Raw genomic sequence first — 19,524 nt, 5'->3', positions numbered from 1 at the left:
CAAAACAAAACTTCATCTCCACAATCGAGACCCGAGGCGGCAGCCCAAGGCTTGGTTATGATGGAAACTGCCTCAGGTGACATCACAGGACAGCTGGGGGCTGTGCTCGCTTCCTTCAAGCACAGTCTTCTGTGGAGCATGGCCTCCCGCTTCTTTGGGGCTCGTGCCACAGGGGGCATGAGTTGGCTCTGCCAATGACCGCTGGTGCGGCCGGATCTCCGTGAAGGAGACCCCCTCGCGCGCAGCAGTCACCAAAGCTCGGCGGCCTGCAGTGGACGCAGCGAAGCCCGGGGTCTTCCCCTGAGGAGAGCCAGTGGGGCCCCCGGCTTGCGTGGGGGCTGCCTCACACACCTGCTTCCCAGTCCCCCAGCACAGCACCCCGCGTGTCGGGCGGTGACGTGACACAGGTGCAGGCCTGGGCTTCCCCAAGCCGCTGCCCACTCAGGACTGCCCCGCCCCCCAGAGGCGAGCCCCCAGGCGCCCCTGCCACATACGTTGTCCTCATCCTCTATGGCCTCCCCTGTGAAGTACAGCACGGCCCGCGGGACTATCCGCTCCCGAAAGAAGTGTCCAATCTCGAAGTCGGAGGCTAATGTGAACTCGGAGTCTTCGTCCTGAGGGGAGATCTGAGTGTCAGCTCATTTCAGTGGGACAACTGCCGGCCTCGCCCTCACTCCTGTCACCACTGAAAGCCCCCCGCGCCAGCAGTGCTGGTGACAGCCATTAAGAGGTTAGGCAGCTTGAAGGACACCAGGGAGGGAGCAGGGGAGGGGGGCGCCCACACGAGGAACACGTGCTTCTGCCCACCCCTGTGCAGTGGGCACAAATCCGGGAGTGCAGGGATTAAACAAAGGAGGCAGCTACTCCGGAAATAAGGACTAACAGCAAAATACACGACCCAAGACCACACAAATCTTACCAGTGATTCTCCATCTCCAGATGCTAGAAAAAGAGACAAAACACATCTGCGTTACACCACCACCAAAAATGTCCCAAGCCCACACCGGACGCTCGGCCGACAGAATGGAAGAGCCCGCACCTCGTGGTTGTCCCCAGAAATCACCTGTGCCGTGTGCCTCCGGCTGGGCACCCCCACCCCTGTCCAGCTCCCCCCACCTCACTCCTGTGCGGGGCCGGCACCAGCTTCTCACAGACCCAGCAGGATGGCGCCAGCTTTCAGAAAAGCTTTCCTACAAGTGCACGGTATTAACGGTGGAAACACTGCACGTCTGTAAGTGCAGGCTCAACTCATGTCCTGCAAAGCCACACGTGACACTTGAGCAGAGACGGGGACCATCCTTAGCTTTGGAAGTCCTAACTAAGTGTTACTGAGGCGCGGTCAACACTGCGCCATCAGCCTGGGAAAGAGGACGGACCCCACAGGGTACTGAGCGCCCTTCCTGTGGACGAGAAACATCTGCGAGTGCAGGGTGTCACTCACCGATGCCCTACCACCGAGCCCCTCAGCTCTGCTTGACCGAAGTGCAGCTGACATTTGGAGACAGACAGACAGACACACACACACACACGACGATGAGCTAGAGCCCACCACGCAACTGAGCATGACAGGAAGGGCAGGGACTTCAATCACGCTCAGCGAAGCCCAGTGACACCAGGTGATGTGCCGATCCCAATCCCCGAGTTCACAGGTGCTGGCTCAAGGCCCTACCTGTCACCAGGAGATGAGTGCTGACTGCTGGCCTCATCGTGCCTTTCCATCTCCCACGTCCTGACTTGCTGCCTCTGTCCCCACAGCTGTGCCAGTGAAATGGCAACGCTGCTCACTGCGCGGGGGTGCGAACACCACCCACAGCAGGCAGCGGTCCGCAAGCCTCGGCACAGGCATCCACGGCTGTTTATGACTCAGGTTTGGGGGCCCCGGCCTGCAGTCGGATCAGCACCAGGCCCTTCCTTTCCGCACGTGGCTGCTGCACCAGTTTTGTAGTTTTAGGATCAAGAGGGCACTGGGCTAGCCAGCTTATACTTCCTTCATTTCAAAACACATTTCATCAAGTCAGGCTTCTCCTGACCAGCCCATCACCACCTCCCACTGTCACCCTCTTCGTTTTCACACAGCGTATCATTGAAATTATGTTTATTTGATTACTTTAAAAATAGCTACATTGAGTTATAACTTATGTACCATAAAGTTCACCTACTTCAAGTGTACAATTCAATGACATCTGGTACAGTTTTTGAATTGTGCCGCCACCACAATAGAGTTTTAGATGCCCCCAAATTCTCAAGCCCACTTAATTCCATTTTACCAATTACTTAAAATCCAGTTTTAAGAAAACTTCCATCAAAGTGCCTCCCTGTCATGACTTCACACAGGTACCCTTGAAATGCGTGCGAAACTCCAAAGGGGATCTTCCCAAAAAAGGAAACTGAGGCACTCAACTTATGGCTGTTCTTATCCCCCAAACCAACACACACCTGCATCTTCTAAGCTCAAAGACAAATTGCAGAAAATACCCACTAGGATAAGAAAGAACGAGCGGTGAGGGCCAGCTTGATAAATGAGGACGCCAGGCTCGGAGATCAAGTGAAAACCCAAAGCCTCAGCCTTGAGAGCAGCCCCAACGCACAGCCCCAGTGCTCGCCATCCTGTGGCAGGGCCGGCAGTGCTTTATCTCAAACTGGTTTGTTCATGGACAAGAAAGAGCCACCGTCTTCCCCCGTATCTGTATTCTAACACTGCCAGCTGGTCTGGCCTTCACATTCTCTCAGGATTAGAAAGTTTCTGAGACTTCCACGTAATTCACCCTTAAAACCAGTTGCTCAGCCTTTCCGAGCTCAAAGGTTCCATCTTTATTTTATGACCTGTGGGAAACAAAACACAGCAGCAGAAGACCGAAGTTTCCAAGCTACGATTCTGCCCTAAATCTTTAAAAAATGGAAACCCAACTACTTGTTTGTCACAACACGTAAATCCCCACTGCCCGGATACGCAGAAAGACAGCACTAAGCTTATGAGTGGGGTGTGCCGGTGACTCAAAGGGGTGCAGTGTAACCAGAGCACAGCCTGTGACGGAGGCCCCGCAGCTAAGTCCACAGCCGAGCCGGTGCCAGAGGCACAAAGGGAGGTGTGGAAGCGCTGGCCGTGGGTGCTCGGGCGCAGGCGCTCCCTGCAGCTTTCCCGGACAGGAGCTCGCCTGCCTCGGCTTCCCTTCCTCCACCCCTGGCCTCTGTGAGCACAGCTGCCTCTGGCACAACAACAGGCCCCTGTGGTTAACAAAGCCGTTTTCCATAAGGACAGGTTTCGCCCGCTATCTGAAAGTAGAGCTTTCCCTGAAACCTTTCAGAAGCTGAAAGGCATAAAGCGAACAAGCAATTACTATTAATTTAGATGGGAAAATTTCTGTGTTCCCAGAACCAAAAAATAACCTACCAAATAACACTCAAAACCTAAAACCCTAACATACAGTAAAAGTCGGATGACGTGACCAGCACACACCACTCTGCACACTCACCAGGCAGTCCCTCAAGCAGCACACTTTCCATCTTATCCATTACCGGGTGCTGCCTAGAGACCGCTGTGCTACTAGCAGGACCTACAGGGACTTCGGGAACTTTCAAGACTCTTCTCTCTGCGTGTAAAGTATGAATGGTGGCCACAGGCAAGTGTCTCTCTCTCTCTCTCTCTCTCTCACACACACACACACACACTCAGTCTTTATTCTGCTCACTATGCCTGAAACGCTTAACGACATCCAGCCTTCCGCAGAGCGTAGGGAACACCCTGACGAGCTCCCTTAGGCTTTTCTGAAACCTGCAGGCAACTCTTACTAAGTGATGCACAGAATAAACTGGGCTAAAGCCCAGGTGCTTGCAGTCAGTCAGAGTGGTGGGGTGGGTGCTGAGATGCGCAGTGGCTCCAGGGAGGAGCTTGGTGGGGCCGCTCCCTCTGTCACGGCTCATGCAAAACAAATGCTGGACGCTATTTTCACTTTTCACCTTTTTCCCATAAAAATGAAAACAAGTTTGGGTTGCTTTCAGTCAGTGAAAACTATGTACAGTGGTCCCTCGGTTTTCGAATGTAATCCGTTCTGGAAGACCGTTCAAGTTCTGAAACGTTTGAAAACTGAGGCACGGTTTCCCGTAGAAAGTAACGCAAAATGGATTAATCCATTCCAGACCTTTAAAATCAGCCCCCAAAACTGCAACTTTAGCATGAATTTTACTACATGATGATACCATCAATCCATAAAATTTCCAGCATTCGTAAACCGAAATGTTCGTCAACAGAGACGTTCCAAAACCGAGGTACCACTGTACTTCATTGGTAAGAGTGAAGTGGTGTAACAGACTTTCAGAAAGCAGGGGGACACTTACAAAAGCAGTATTCACAACCCAACCCACTCACCTTTCAGCGGATTGAAGAAGTTGAAAAATGAATCATTGGGAACTTGTTTGGTAATTGTTCTGACAGTGCCTCGACCCTTATGTTTCTGCTTTTTCTTGATCGTTTTGACCGTAACGTTTTTTCCTTTCTTCCAGTCAATAGTGCATCTACAGGGACAAGAGAGAGATCCCGGCTACATACCCCGTAAGAAACGCCGATTACAAACACGCACAGTAAGCAAACCACAGCTCCACTCTTAACCTGGAAGATGTTGCAAGCCCTACCCGCAAGCAAGCACTACACATGCCCCTGAAGTTCACCGGAATTGAAGGTCAGTGAAAGAGAAATGGCCGGCCTGCCACCACCCTGGGAGGGGCACGGTCTCGAGCTTTAGGCTCCGGAACTGCAATGGTGTCATTGCCCCGAGACTGCACGGATTCTGCAACGTGTTTCCTGTGACCAACCCCGACCAAAGCTGGGCAAAGGAGCCTCAAGAGCCTGTCACCAGCTGCCCTGTGCAGACCCGAGAGCACACGTGAAGTCACCCACTCACATACCCGAATTCTCAAGGCAACTAACTGAGTGAGTGGGACAAGTTGTGGAAAGGAAACAAACAAGCACCGCAAATACTGACGAGCAGTGCGAAACACACGGGTTGCAGGTGTGCTGAGCGGTCCTGGGGGGGTTGGGGTGGGGGCAAGCAGGGCACGCCTTTTAGCTCGGAATCACCTTGGACCCACGGGCAACAGCCGACAGCACCTGCTCTAGAACACGCCTCGAAAGCCAGGCCTACTTCTCACATGTCGGCTGGCCCTGGCAAGTGGCTCTCTCTAAATTGCTCTAGACGTGCAAGGCTAGCAGGACTTGCACTTAATAAAGTTCTGAATTACACAGATGGGGAGATTTAGAAGGACAAGTACTTGGTTCCAGTGAATAAAAATAACTGTTTCAATTTAAGGATAAAACAATTTCCCAAATGGTTTCAAACTAACCAAGAGGAATGAACTCCAAGCTCACTGACTCCCTGGAGGCCTACAGACTGAAAGGGCCAGAGAGCTCAACCACGAGCTAAAGGACGATGGGACGGCCCCCTTCCTAAAGCAAGCCCCGCCCAGTACTGCCTGCCCACACTGACTTGTTGGCCCATCAGCACCTCTTTGCTGACCACAATGACCACAGCGTCGTTGACACTGACTAGAGAACCCAATCCCCTCATGCAAAGAGGAAACCGGTCACTGTCCCCAACCTGGGCACACGTAACCACATGATACATCTCCCAGTGCCGGCCATCATAGCCCCACCCCAAAAAGAAAAACTATTTAATTTAAATCTTTGTCTACCGGGCTTTTAAGCAGATTAAAGACGTTTTGGTTTATTCCTAATTTCTATCTTACTTGTACACTTGTAAAATCATCTCCTGGTTTTGTTTCAGAAAAAGAAGTTGAAATGGCATTTCCTTACCCGTCACAGTCAACTATTTCAGGACCTTCAAAGGAGAAGGGGTCGGCCTTATCCGGCTCCGACTTCATCTTGTACGTTTTTGTCAGGACCGTGTTAGTAAAGTACTCATTGGGTTCGAAGTGGAACTCTAATATAAAAGACTGAAAACAGAAAGTCTGGTAAGCACCACCTAAAATCTACAAATACCAGAGCTTTTATAAGCCTCCAGGGGGCACCACGGCAGAGCCTCCGCACGGGAGGAGGGAGGAAGGCGCTGGGGTAACCGGGGTGCTGTGGGCAAGAAGGGGTTCCCTCCACTGCCAGAGCGGCCCCTCAGCCTGTGAACAGGCCTCACTCCCACACATACCCGCAGCCCCACCTGCAGAGGGGTAGCTGAATGTCACCTCCAAGAGAAGCGGACAGGAAAAGTGCAAGGGACAGAGGCGTACCCCACTGCTCGGGCCTCTTGCAAGCGTCCCCTGCAGGACGAGGAAGAGAGAAATGCCATTCCTCATCCTCCACCTGGGACAGGTGCTCTGCGGTGGGGAGGGAGGAAGATCCCAAACCCACAGGCCCAGGCACTTTGTCTCCAAGACCTGAAACTGACAGCCACCACCAGCCAGCCAATTATGTGTTCTTGGAATTGCTGTGGCACTGGAATGGAACCCGTTAGCCACAGCCAGGTAAACAGGTCACGAACAGTGCTTCTGTGAGGACCCAGCTCAGGGAGGATGGCATGCACCATCCCACGTCATCTTCAGAGAAAAGGGAGGGAGGGCAGCCGAGGTCCCACTCCTTATAAACTGGCAGGCCCGCCCCACTAGCACAACGACACCCGATAGCAAGTGTTCTGGAAAGATGGCTGTGTGACAGACCGAAGAGCAGGGAGGCGCCTGCAGTCTTATCCCTCTGCACTTACGCTCTAGAACAGGAGCCTAGTCGCTCCTTCCACCAGGGCCTTGGGTTTCCTGTTCAGGTGCTGCTCATACTGGAGCATTTACCTACCGTCCTTCTACACCTGTTTTACATACACCCGACCCCTGTAACCCTGGGTGACCCTGAGAACAAGGACGACGTCACCCACGTGACAAGAAACAAGTTAGCTGACACCACGTGGGGCCAGGGGCCAATCCCGTGTCTGACTCCTGTACCTGCCACCACACAGCTCGTGGCCCAGAAGGACCGTCACAGACCCCTGCTGCCCAGGGCCTGTCTCGCTCGAGTCGCCCAGCATGGGAGTGGCCAGCTTGGACTCCTTGCCCTGGCGCCAAGCCCTTTACCCTCAGTGGCCTGACTCCCTCCGACGCCAACCAGGAGCTCGAACAATCAGTACTCACCATAGGCTGTCCAGGTTCTGAAAACAGGACTTTGATGTCCTGCAGGTGTTTCAAAATTGGCTCATCATACTCCTAAACACAGAGAAAAAAGAAATTTCTAGCGAGCTTTGGAAAAACAACACATCGTCACGTTGCTTTTCGAAACCACACGGCTGCTGCATACACTCCTAGGTGCTGGATAACGAGCCGGTTGGAATTCTGTTCTTGTCAAATAGCGCCTCCCAGCAGCCAGTGAGGGGCCATCCTTCTTGGGCACGGAGCACTGGCAACCAATGCCTGGCATGAAGACAGCGCCTCCCACACCAGGGGCAAGAGCCCTGACTGCTCTCACCCCAGCCCCAGCCGCCACTGTAAACGGGGGTCAGAAATGCCGTCACGGGAGATGCCGGCGCTGAGCTGCTCTGAGACTGATGACAAGCAGCATGTGGGTCAGCCCCGCCCCCCAGGGCACGCGGCGAGAAGCCAAAGCCCCTGCACCCCCACTCCGTCACTCAGAGTCAGGAACACTCCCGAGGTGTGTCTGAGAGCTCACGTGCACGCATTACGTAGGAGCTTCTAACTGGCTACACGCTTTTACAAGTGACCGCTATTCAAGCTCAGAAGTTTGCCAACGCATCATTCGAGAAAGTCCAAGTGAGGAAAAAGCGGAAACAGAATGACAAGACTTGAAACTCAGTGACCACATGCGAGCGAGAGGTGCTTCGTCTGTAAAGCAGCCACTTCTTTACCCTGAAGGCTGGGGAATGAACTGAAGCGTTTCTGGCGGTCCCACTGAGATCTAAGAATTGAGTCATAACTAGCAACTTCCCAATTTCAAACTCTTCTGACCTTACAGAAAACAAAACCAGCAGCCACTAAGGCACACAAGTCTCTAGACAAGAGTAACCCGACGGTTTCTAAGGAGGCCACATCAGGCAGGGATGTCACAGCTTCAACGCCAGCACACGCGGCCCTAAGACTGTGTGGCACTGACCTGGCACCACGCTTGCCATCCTCCACTGCCGATGAACGTTCTCACTAGGACGTTTGCCAAGTACAGGGCACTGGGGTCTGCAAACTCACCCCGTCAAACCAACAGTGCCCACTGGTACCCCCCAAATTCACACAATAACCACCATGTTCTTAACGTGCCCAGCAGCCCCCCACACCGGGGAGGGCCCAACCCCAGGCCCGGGATCTGACACCGCCGTCCTCACACAGAACCAAAGGGCCCAGGGTCAAGCATGTCTTTGGGATGTGTCGTTTGACCAGGGGACCTACGACTATTACCGCTACCAGGTCACAAACAGGGCAAACGATATCCCACCACTCCATGCCTACTCTAGAAATGCCAACCTGGTTTTTTACAGCTTTGCGACAAAAAGCAGCAAGACCCTTATGGCTTAAGAACTGAGGCACAGCCAGTAATAGAGAGGTGCTGGGAGAACGACAGACACCTCACTGGAGTGCAGCTAACTGCACCACCAGCCCCACAAGGATTACTAAGTAGCTGGCCGCACAGCACCGCAAGCCAGGCTGCCCAGGCCAGTCACCTACTGACTCCATCGTGACAAGCCTGCCACCACACACAGCGTGTCCCAGGCAGCAGCATGGGCCTGGCCTGGGAGCACAGCAGGCCCCCCACATTCACTGCACCAGAACCTGCAAGGCCTTGGGACGGGTGTCGCCACAAAAGTGTCAGAAAACCTAACCCATGGGTCTGCCCAACTGCTCCGCTGGCCCGGCGACTTCCAACCCTCGGGGCCCATCAGAATCCCACAAAAGCTACAAACACCTCGAACTCTCAATGACGAGGGGGCGGGGAGGCACTGATGTGGCGATGCAGCTTTAGAAGTTGCCCAGGTGATGCCTCCAGTCTCGGGGAGAACTACCACCAATTACTCAATTTCCCAGCGCCCTTCTGGCACCTGGCATATGACCTCGCTGTTTTAAACCCCGCCTGAATTTGCATGTGAAAAGGAGGCTCGGCCAGGAGAACAGGCTGTCCTACACCTCGTATTCCAGTGCTGCCAGCGCGGAAGGAAGGGAAGAGATGCAATCCTTCCCCTTTCCTTACGTTCGGCTGACAGAAGCATTAAGCAGGGCAGGGAGCAGAGGCAGCAGTGTGGCGAGCTTCTGCAGACCACCACGCCCATCTGCGAGACCTCCTGCGGGCGGCAGCAAAGCTGTGTGCACCCACACGCCCTGTGCCCAGGGCAGAAGTGCCGACAACCCTCTGGAACAGGGCCCAGGACCATCGCTGTGGACTTTCGAGCCATGAAAACCCGCCAAGAAGTCTGTGAGACTTGGGCAGGACTTATTTCTGTATTCTGGGAACTTCTACCATAAGTCAGTTCAGAGAAAGTCAAATTTATTCCCTTTTAATTTATTTACCATTTCATTATGGAAAGCCTGACAGACCAAGACAAAAACAGAAACACTGGCTATTCCAATTTTTTTTTTTAAACTTTTACTTATTTTTAAGTGTGTTTTTCCAGGACCCATCAGCTCCAAGTCAAGTAGTTGTTTCAATCTAGTTGTGGAGGGCACAGCTTGCAGTCGCCCATGTGGGAATCGATCCAGCAACCTTGTTAAGAGCACCACGCTCTAACCAACTGGGCTAACCAGCCGCCCCCCAATTTTTTTTACAACAGACTTTATCAGAAACATGTGATACATCTATTTATACAACTAGCAAGGCTGCACATCAGGCCCAACCAACGGGGAAGTCTGAGCGTGCGCGTGCACGCTCTCCTCACACCTTCCCGCCTGTTCACGACACAGGAAGACGGAGACGGCTCTGGAAGCTGCTCACGGGCTTACTGGGCTGAGGCAGCTGACCTTTCACAGGAGGAAACCACCTTTGAGTTCTGGCTCAGCGTTCCAGGCCTCTCCACTAGACGTGCCACAGAAATGAACCCTCCCAGTAAGGACAAGACCACTCACCTGAGTGGCGGGTCACAGAAAGCGCCTTTCCATCCAAAACAAAAAGCAACTAATGCCCAGTTGAGCAGCTCACAAACGGTTGTCAGACTCGCACCCCTCGGGGTGCAGAGGCGCTTACCTGGACCAGCTCACTCAGCATGTCCACGTTTCTGAAGATGGTGAACCAGAACTCCGGGATTCCTTTGGGGTTTGGCTCTTCTGCCGTTGCTGCTTCATTTTCTGCTATGACTACTTTATTTTTCATGTCTCCCTGCAATATTAAACATGCAAAACAGAACTTATCACAATGTAACAAATTAACAACTCATCCAGTGATTTAATGCAGAACAGAACTTCAGAATCCGACACAAACTATCAAACCCCTGGTCTTTGAATCTGCATCCCCAAGACCACAGCGCACGCCCCAATTTCAAACGTTTCTGAAGGACAAAGCCCGCGAGGCAGTACATCCAGACCTAATTCCACGACAGGATTTCTCATTGGGGCAAAGGCTAAAGAGGTGGTCCAATCACCCACCAGCACACGCAGCTCGTGTCTTCAGCAACAAGAAACTGCCCTGTTCCCGTACGTCCAACGCTAAGGAGATGTCTCTAAACGTCAGACAGAGGCACCGTGCATCAGGGTGGTGACCAAAAAGCTACGCAGCAACGGGGAAACATCAGGCCCCAGGGAGGGAGGGAGGTTAAACACAGCAACGCATGGAGCCAGGGCACGTGTGATGCTATGTCCCAGGGGACCCTTCTGAGGGGCTTTGGAATGAACAGAGGCAGATTTCCTTGAGCAATAAGGCACTCACTCACTCACTACTATATTGATCCACAGACACAGCTTCAGCTAGGCCAGCTTCTGCATTATTTTTAAAAGATCAAAAACATGAACCAAAACTCACATATGCTTAAAAAAAAAAAAAAAAATCCCTGCAAGTTAGTATTACAGGGTGGAAGCTACTTTTCTAAACATAAAATCAGGCCAACAGTTAACCTGTGGCGCGTTGGGCTATTCCATGGCACTGGACTAGGACCCCGTCACCAGAAAAAGGCTGTGAGCAGGTGACGGACAGGGCAGGGCAGCAGGAGTAACGTACCGATTCAAAGCGTGGGATGCCCTCAGGCGGCTTGTTGTGGCTGCTGCTCACCCCCCCAAGCAGGATGGCATTTCCAACGCGCCCTTCGCACCACAACCCCCACTTCCCAGGGACCGCTGACACAGGTGGCCTCTCCCCGCAGGGCTTCGTGTCTGCCCGAGGAAGACTTCTGCTGATGCTTTCATCTCTCCCATCTGATCCCACCCCACTACACCCTGTGTGGAGTCGCCGCAGGTGACTGAGCGGGAGGGAGACCGTCTGGATCACGGGAACTGCCAGCGCCAGCTCAGACGCCAGGCCTGCCGGCTGCTCAGTATTCACTCAGAAAGAGGTCTAAACACCCCAACTAAGGGCGAAACAGCACCTGCTAGAGACCCTTAAAGGAGGTTCCCTCTTCCCAACAGTGTTAAAACAGAACCCAAGTCCACTCATTAAAAACAACAACTTACGGCCAGTTTATCGTCCTCTTCGTTCTCACTGTGCCACTCCGATTCCGCATCTGTCGGTTCCACGTCACCAGTGACAAACTCCCTTCTCTAAGTGAGAACGAGACCTTCGAGTTAGGAGGCTTATTCGGAAAATCAAGAGTTAAGCTAATGAGTGTGTGAAGAATGATAGGAAAAGACTGCCAACTGGACGCTCCTGTAACCGGCCCTGAGAGTCCAAGTGTGAGGGCCTGCAGGACAGCCGTCAGCGACGCACTGGCACGTGCTGGGCTGGACGTGCTGGCGAGACCGACGGGCAGCGCCCACCTTGTCAAACAGGGGCTGGTACAGCGCCGCGTACTTCCGCTCCAGGTCGTGGACCTCCTCGTAGAACTTGGCTTCTATGTGAGCACACTTCACCTGGAGCTGCTTCAGGGCATTGATTCTTCTCTTCACCGCTTTAGGTAAACTAAGAGACGGAGCAGAAATAAAATTGCCACATGCCTACAAAATCAAGGGGACATCTCCCAGATTTCATTAAAACAAATTTAGGCTAACGTACAATCAACATCCTCACTATGAAAAAGAGCTAAAAATCATTAAGAAAAGGACAAATATCCCAATAGAGAGAAAAAGTGGAGGGGAGGAAGCCGAAAAGGTAATTCACAAAGGAAAACACAAATAATCAAACATGGAAGAAAACATCCAATTTCACAAAATACCCAAAAGAACATAAGTGAGAAGAACTCCTGCGTCATCCTTACAAATTAGCCATTAAAAACAGCCCACCGCCCAGGTTTGATGAGGCTGAGGGAGGGCAAAGCAGCACTGACACCCATCTTTCTTAGGGGCGACAAGAACCTTGAAAACGTTCTTTAGATCCAGTAATTCTAAGAATCTGTCGTAAGGAAACCACCAAATATTTGTGTGCTGAAATGTCCCCTCAAGCATTGCTCGTAGAAGCGGAGACCTGGAGCAGCGACACGTTGAACAGGGCCAAGGCCGGCCTGTCCAATCACGTACCAGGAGCGTGTGTCACGAAGTGCTCGCACCCACACGCCCAGGGGTCTGGTAACAGATGGGGTCTGTTTCCTTCTGCAGTCAGAGAACTAGGAGCTTCTCCGCCTTCTGATACTTTTCGATATGCTAAAGATATTTTAGTTTGTATGTATTACTTTTCTAAATCAGAAGAAAAACAACATTCCAGCCCATCACAGTGATGTTTGCCCTGAAGCCCTTGGTCACAGCGCAGAACGCAGCTGACTGCTGGGCCTCGTCACAGGCCTACGCCGGCCCCGGGTGGGCCTGGGTCCTGCCCTGGAGGGCTCCTCCCCAACTTGGCCTTCGTCGCAGCACTTTAGTGACCGTCCAACAATGCACAGCAGGGTACCTGGCAGCGCCCGCACATAGGACTGTTTAGAAAGTGCTAGGGACATGGGGACAGCCTCGAATCAGAGGACCCGTCCTGGGTCCCTCCAACCCCAGGGCCCCTCAGGATGAAGGCCCTTCCTTCACCCAAGACCCCCAATGCAGTTACCTGGCTAGGATTATCTGCCAGGAGGAGAAAGCAGACACAGCAGAACAAGAACCAAACAAAGGTAGACATACTTAGCATCTGCACTGCTTTTTTGCATTAATTACTCAATCTGAAATAATTTTGTTTACCTTTCAAATCTTCCTAAGGGAGTGAAAATAACAAAGGACTCTAAGCAAACAGGACCCGATGTCCTCCCAGCCGCCCTCCGGTCAGTTAGTCACTACACACTGCTGTTCCCACGTGTGCAATACGCCCACATGAACTAACCCTATGCCCACAAAAGCTCATTCCCACTTGGAATGCCACCCCATCACCCCGTTTCTGAGGCCAGAAAACTAGAAACCATGGCTCACCTTCAACTCTGCTGCCACCCAGCATCACTACCCTCCACTGGTTGAGTCTGCAAACATCCCACAAAACCTTCCCGTGCAGTCACCTCCCAGAGAACCCTCCGCATGGGAGAAGCACACCCCAAGAGTCCGCTCCCCATGACAGCAGCCTCGGAACACACAAGTGCTTCGTGGGGGGACCATGTAGAGGGTGGGGCGTTCTGAGCCTAAGGCCTGAGCTGACAGGCGGAAGGAAGCCCAGCAGCAGCTTGTGCCCCGAGAAGAGCTGTCCCAGGAGCCCGAGAGTGGACGTCCTTACTGTTTTCGCCGTGCAATACGCCCGGACACAGACCTCCTCTGAAAACGCACAGGTCTTGGTGTCGCAGGCGCATGCAGGAAGGTCAGGGAGGAGTGGCTCTCTCAGCCAACTAGGAGCCAACAGGAGGGAAAGCACGTTGCCCTCTGCCTGGCACGTCCTCCCCATCCCGCCTGACTCGCGGGACCTGTAAGGTCCTCTGCAACGGCCAGAGGAGGGCACTCAGCTCTCACGCACCAGCTAATGCCACAGGCTGCGTTTTCCACACTGTCCCTCTCCAGACTCTGAACCCACGCACTCTTCCCTGAGCCCCTGGCGTCGGCTCTCAGCAGGCAGCGTGCGCTGAATGGAAGCGCACTTATTCCTACGCTAAGGAACAGGGAAGCCGCTTCTTCCTGGTTTCCCCCAGCGGTACCAAGTCTCACACACACCATACTCACGTCTCAATGTAGCTGGAAGGAGTGTGGGAGACGCTGTCAAGCCGCTCCTGCAAGGCTGCCAGTACCTGTGGGTTCTGCATCGCCTGATCTGTGAGCTTTTCTGTGAGGAATGGAAAACAGGGCCAAACAATGTAGAAGATGCCGCCAGCACAGAGGAGCCCAACATCTGGAACCACCAACACGTGTCTGCTTAGCCTGGCTTATCTACTTAATTCCTAAATATATTGAGTGGTATCTTAAAAACACCTGCTTCGAAACTACTTAAAATGGATTTTAAAGGCAATTGAAACTGTGTTCATCACCTGGGTGGATGAGAAACTCTACGGAAGGGCAGACCTAGCGATTTCCAGTTCTCACCTGGACTGTTGAAGCCCCCACCTCCCACTCAGGACATGGTCACTCCCTAAGTTCAAGTGGCTTATGTCCTGTCACCTCGCCTTCTCTCCCCAGTGCCGTGGTGGGGCCCAGACGCTGAGGACAGGGATGAGCTGACAGTTCCTCAGAGGTGAGCGCCCACTGGAGCCCCAGCTCGCAGCCAGGGAAGGCCTGACTGTCACCAGTCCCCTGGCGGCCAGGCTTCCAGCCGTCCTTTGGCTCCTCCTTCGCCTACAATGTCCTCTGGCCCAAAGCCACCCCCCCACAGGCGGGTCCTGACTGTCGCCCTCCCAAGTCACTTGCCTTCACATCTCCCTCGCTGGCATCACTTCCCTGAGCAAACAAGGCAGCACGAGGCAGTGAGCACGTGACCGCGCAGTGGCCCATCACCCAGCTCACAGCAGCGTCAGTGTCCATTGAATAGTCCCTTACTGACTGTACAGAAAACCAAGCTTAGCAGCCTCGCCTGACTTAAAGGGTGGTCCATACCTGGGAGTTCTCCCCACCGTTTCGTAAGAACGTGACGTGGGCGAGCAAAGTACACCGAGCAGGCACTCAGTTTTCACTACAAACCACTAACAAGCACTGTTTAACGTATGTAACTGCACAAAGAACACATCCTCTCGCTCTGGACACTGAAGGGCCTGGAAACAGGGATACCTGGCATCTACGTTGTAGTTTTTAACTCTCTCTCCCCACTAAAAACACAGGGCCTCTTGGATAAATGACAGAGTCCAGGTCTGGGGCAAGGACAGTTCAAGGAAACATGAGACATCACTTTTGCCATAAAGCTACTAAAAAATAATAATAAAAAAAATAATAAAAGCACTCAAAACTGACGGGAACACAGCAACAGGGCACAGAAGCCAGCTTGAAGGGACCCCCACTGGCCAAGTGGGACAATTTGTACACCAGAAAAGATGAAGATGGCAACTGATAAAACACTGAAGGAACAACTGAGCCATGTGTCTGGAGTGACACTGGGGGGGGGGGGGCTTCTTTAACGGCGGTGGTGTGTTGGACTAGCAGGATTAGAAAACACCAATGTCACTGATGTGTGGTATATAAACCAAAAACAACAAAAGAACAAGACAAACAAATGAGAAGCAGAAGCTCCTAGACACAGACAGTGGTTTGGTGGTTGCCAGAAGGTGGGGTGGGGGCTGGGAGATGAGGGTAAGGGGGATCAAACATATGGTGATGGAGGGAGGGCTGACTCTGGGTGATGAACACACAGTGGGATTTATAGATGATGTAATGCAGAATTGTACACCTGAAATCTGTGTAATTTTACTAACAATTGTCACCCCAATAAATTTAAAAAAAAAAGAAGACACCGATGTCATTAGTGACTCCGCAAGGATCATCAATGGCTGCTGAAACCCTACGCGAGTCTCACGGAGGCCAGGCTAGCCACGGGGGACCCGACAGACGCCTCAGAAGCAGGCTGTGTGAGGGAGACGCCGGGCAGGCAGCGTCTTCACCAGCTCAGCGATGTCAGCACCCCCGCCACGGGCCTACTGCTCTTCCCAGTGCAACAGGTAACCTGACGGTCGCCTGCGGTCACGCCGAAATGGGAGCCCTGATCTAATGAGGACACCACTAGACCAACCCTGCGTGGGCATTTTACAGCTGGGCATACCACCTGCTGGCTGGTGTGCCACTGCAGGGAAGGGTGAGAGGGTGCAGGGACAGCCCTACAACAGAGGAGGCAGAACTAAGTGCAGCATAAGAGCTGTGCCTGGTCCGGATCTGGCTGTGGGGTGACACGACGTGCGTTAGCTAATGGTAAGGTATTAACATTCAATGTCTGGTTGTGGTAATGGCGTTGTGCTTATGAGAATTCATTCCAGTTTTTAGGAAATTTACATTGAATTGTTTTAGGGGTTTTAGCCAGTGTATCCACATCTTGCTTTCAAAAGTTCAGGGGGGGGAAAGTATAGATAGACTTGAAAATGGAGAGGAAAAAGAACATCTACAAATTTATGGACAAATACGGCTCTCTGGGTTCTGCTTTGGAACAACTGGGAAGAGAAGGAAGGCACAGATGAGGAAAGCCTGGCCATTAGTTAACCACTGGTGACGCTGAGTGCTGGCAAGCACAAAGACAACGTTGTGCTACGTTCACGTTACTTCTGCAGCCTGAATTCCTAGAATAAAAAGTTTTAAAACAAAGTACTGATTTTCATTTTAATTGCTCTAACTTTTCCTGAGATGTTTGCATAACCTTTCACTTGTATTTCTATAACGAACGGTTCAAGAGACTCCCGCACTGCTGCCAACTCTCCAGCTGTTACCTTTTCCACGCGCACTGAACTGACCTGTGGGAGACGCATTTTTAGCAGCTTCTAAGGAATCCGAAGGAACTCCATCTGAAAAACTAGGACAGCAGGTGTAAGAAAGTATTACTGTAAAGAAAGTTCCAAAGATACATAGCACAAGCGCATTCTTCTTATTTAACAAAGTGTCTCAACAGTGACTTCAGATTTGGGCAGAAGAGAACTGTGGACACACACGTGTTCTGTACAAGATACTGTTTTGTTAAAAACAAACTCTACCACTTAACACCCCCCCCACTCCCTCCCCCCACAACTTCTGATTTCCAGTCCTGGCCAAAGCTTCTTAACTTTCCTCAAGAAAAATCTGCTCCCTGCTCTCAAACCAACCCCACTAAGGCACCGACCAGCAGGCCATGGTTTAGACAATTGCTTGAGCGATCCAAGAGAAGCCACGGTCCCCAGCTGTGAGGACACAGTACCAGTGGCTCTGTAAGCCACACAAAGCCTCTAAAAATAACTAAACCCACAAAAACAGGCCTACCAGTTTTCAAACATGTCTGGACACAAGTCCCTCACCAAAAATAAACCACAGAAAATACCACACACAACCCAATGTGACCTCAAGATGACCCACAAAATAGAATCTTTCATATGACCACAGAAGGCTACAGAATGTTAGGCCCGTGTCATCAGTCACATGACCTCACCTGGGAGTGTTAAAGCCAGAAGAGCAAACTCATCCCTTCCCACAAATGGTTTTAAATATCAACGTGTGAGACACATTTAACATTGGAAGCAATTTCTTTATGGGTTCAAATACATGTACGCAGGGCAAAAAGAAAGCCATCCGCTGGAGGGAGCTTCTCATGATGCTGACTAACGTGGCTTGGCGCTTGCTCAACTACAACTTAAATGCTAAGAAACAAAGTCTATTTTGGCTTACCTGTTATCTGCCATCTGAATGTTTTTATCTCCTACAAATTAAAGAAAAGTTGCAACAATTAACATTACTAAAAACTCCCAAACAAAAACTGTCAAATGTACTTTTACCAGCATTATCTAGAGCGGGGTGTCCAAACTTTTTTAACGTTTTTTACCAAGGGCCATAAACAGGAAAATACACAAACAGCCGGGCCACTCACTTGAGGTGAAGTACGTATTGCCTCACCTGGTTTATTTAAGTAAACTAAATATATTTTTGGAATTTGCTGCGGGTCAATTAAAAATGGATTGCGGGCCACAGTTTGGACACCCCTGGTCTACAGGGATGAGGTTTTCCTAGGAGAGAACTTTTGGGGGCAGGGGTGGAAATGTCCTCGATTTTGAATGGGGTGTTGGTCACCCGGATCTACACACTTGTCAAAATGAAAATATACACTTAAGATCTGTACATTTCAGTGTGTGCACATTTGGCTCATAAAAATTTCGCTTGTTGCTACTAAAATGACCAGACTTCAAAATAATAATCATTTCTAACTTGCCTTATCGGCATAATAAGTTCTGGCAGCAGGAACACGAGTACAGATTGACGCGAGGCCAATGACGTGGGAGCGAGCCAAAGCCTTCACTGGTGTGCAGTTCACATTGTGGGCTTACTTGCACTGAAGACAGCACTTGAGTCAAGACATGGAACACGCGGCACTCCATACAATCCCACTTTTACAAGACACAGGTTAAAATTTAAAAGTCTGTCTCCAGATCAGGTGACGTATACCTATAAATATTAAAGGTGGGTTCTAAACCGTTTGCTCCTTAACCCTATCTAAATGCAGAGTGCTTAAATGAAAAATAGAGGCGTGGTGACGAAGTTCCTTAATCTTAGGTGGTGTTTCGCATGTAGGTATTTGAGCAAAGTCTAAATCCCTCAACCACAATGCTTTAGCGTAAAACAAACCAACAGAAAAACGTATTTAATACTCCAATGGCTGGCCACGTGTGCACCACTGTACCAGTTGGTCACTGTCATGCGGGAGACCCTGCTCGCTGCGCCATTTGTCGTGCAGGGAGGCCTGCGGGTCTCTGCTCCCGCTCCCCATACAAGAACGCAGGATATGGTGAGGCCAAAAAGGAACACCCACGGAGCCATAGGTAGGGGAGTCATACCACTATACTCTTTCTGGCGGCACTATACTCTCACTGGAGGCTGGATCCACACTGTCCGCAAACCGCCATCCACGCTTGCCAGCCCAGCCGCCATCTCCTTGCTAGCCACCCCCTTCTCTCTCTCTGCTAGTGTAGCCACAGCAGTTATATTAGTGGCCAATGGCTCACTGGTTACAGCTGACGGCCAACTAGCCACAGCTGATGGCCATGCAATCACAGTTGGCCATTTACTACCTGAGCCAGCACCTGTCTATGTGAGGCCGAGAGCCTGGAAACTGCTTTCTGGGGCTCTGCCCCCACAGTCACCCACGTGCAGCTTAGTTAGTGAAGGGTGTTAAAGCCCTACAAGAGGCCCCATCACCACCGGCGGAGTCTGAAGTCCATGCACAGAGAAATTGGGGTTTCACTTCCAGCTGTCTGCCTCGCCACTCTGATTCCCAGCCCATGCTCATGTGCGGTTTGTGACAGGCACACAGCTGCAACCCTAGCATCCCTGAGCTTTTATTCTGTTCTGCCACGTTATAAACGTGACCTGTAAGACAGGCAGGTCTGCAAAGTAACATCTGCTGGCAACATTCTTGGCGCTACT

At 51.7% G+C, this 19,524-nt stretch overlaps 1 protein-coding gene and 1 non-coding gene across 5 annotated transcripts in view; both read right to left on the bottom strand.

The window, feature by feature from the left end:
• Nucleotides 1-19,524, bottom strand: part of NAP1L4 (nucleosome assembly protein 1 like 4) — a 38,926-nt gene that overhangs the window by 7,936 nt on the left and 11,466 nt on the right. For all 4 annotated transcript variants that reach the window (XM_019755643.2, XM_019755642.2, XM_019755645.2 and 1 more), the window contains exons 2-12: nt 17,776-17,806; nt 16,875-16,933; nt 14,179-14,278; nt 11,884-12,025; nt 11,581-11,667; nt 10,166-10,297; nt 7,123-7,194; nt 5,807-5,946; nt 4,367-4,512; nt 920-942; nt 495-614 (exon numbers count right to left, since the gene is read on the bottom strand). In XM_019755643.2, the coding sequence (XP_019611202.1) occupies nt 495-614; nt 920-942; nt 4,367-4,512; nt 5,807-5,946; nt 7,123-7,194; nt 10,166-10,297; nt 11,581-11,667; nt 11,884-12,025; nt 14,179-14,278; nt 16,875-16,933; nt 17,776-17,789 (1,035 nt within the window). In that variant the 5' untranslated portion in view covers nt 17,790-17,806. The remainder of the gene's footprint in view (nt 1-494; nt 615-919; nt 943-4,366; nt 4,513-5,806; nt 5,947-7,122; nt 7,195-10,165; nt 10,298-11,580; nt 11,668-11,883; nt 12,026-14,178; nt 14,279-16,874; nt 16,934-17,775; nt 17,807-19,524) is intronic.
• LOC141572577 (small nucleolar RNA SNORA54) lies at nt 6,367-6,492 on the bottom strand. The gene has a single exon (XR_012497901.1). It is a non-coding gene; the product is annotated as a small nucleolar RNA SNORA54 (small nucleolar RNA).

This window comes from Rhinolophus sinicus, linkage group LG06, assembly GCF_036562045.2.
Source record: "Rhinolophus sinicus isolate RSC01 linkage group LG06, ASM3656204v1, whole genome shotgun sequence".
Classification (NCBI taxonomy): domain Eukaryota; kingdom Metazoa; phylum Chordata; class Mammalia; order Chiroptera; family Rhinolophidae; genus Rhinolophus; species Rhinolophus sinicus.
Note: the sequence above shows the minus strand (reverse complement) of the source record. Positions and strands in the feature narration are given on the sequence as shown.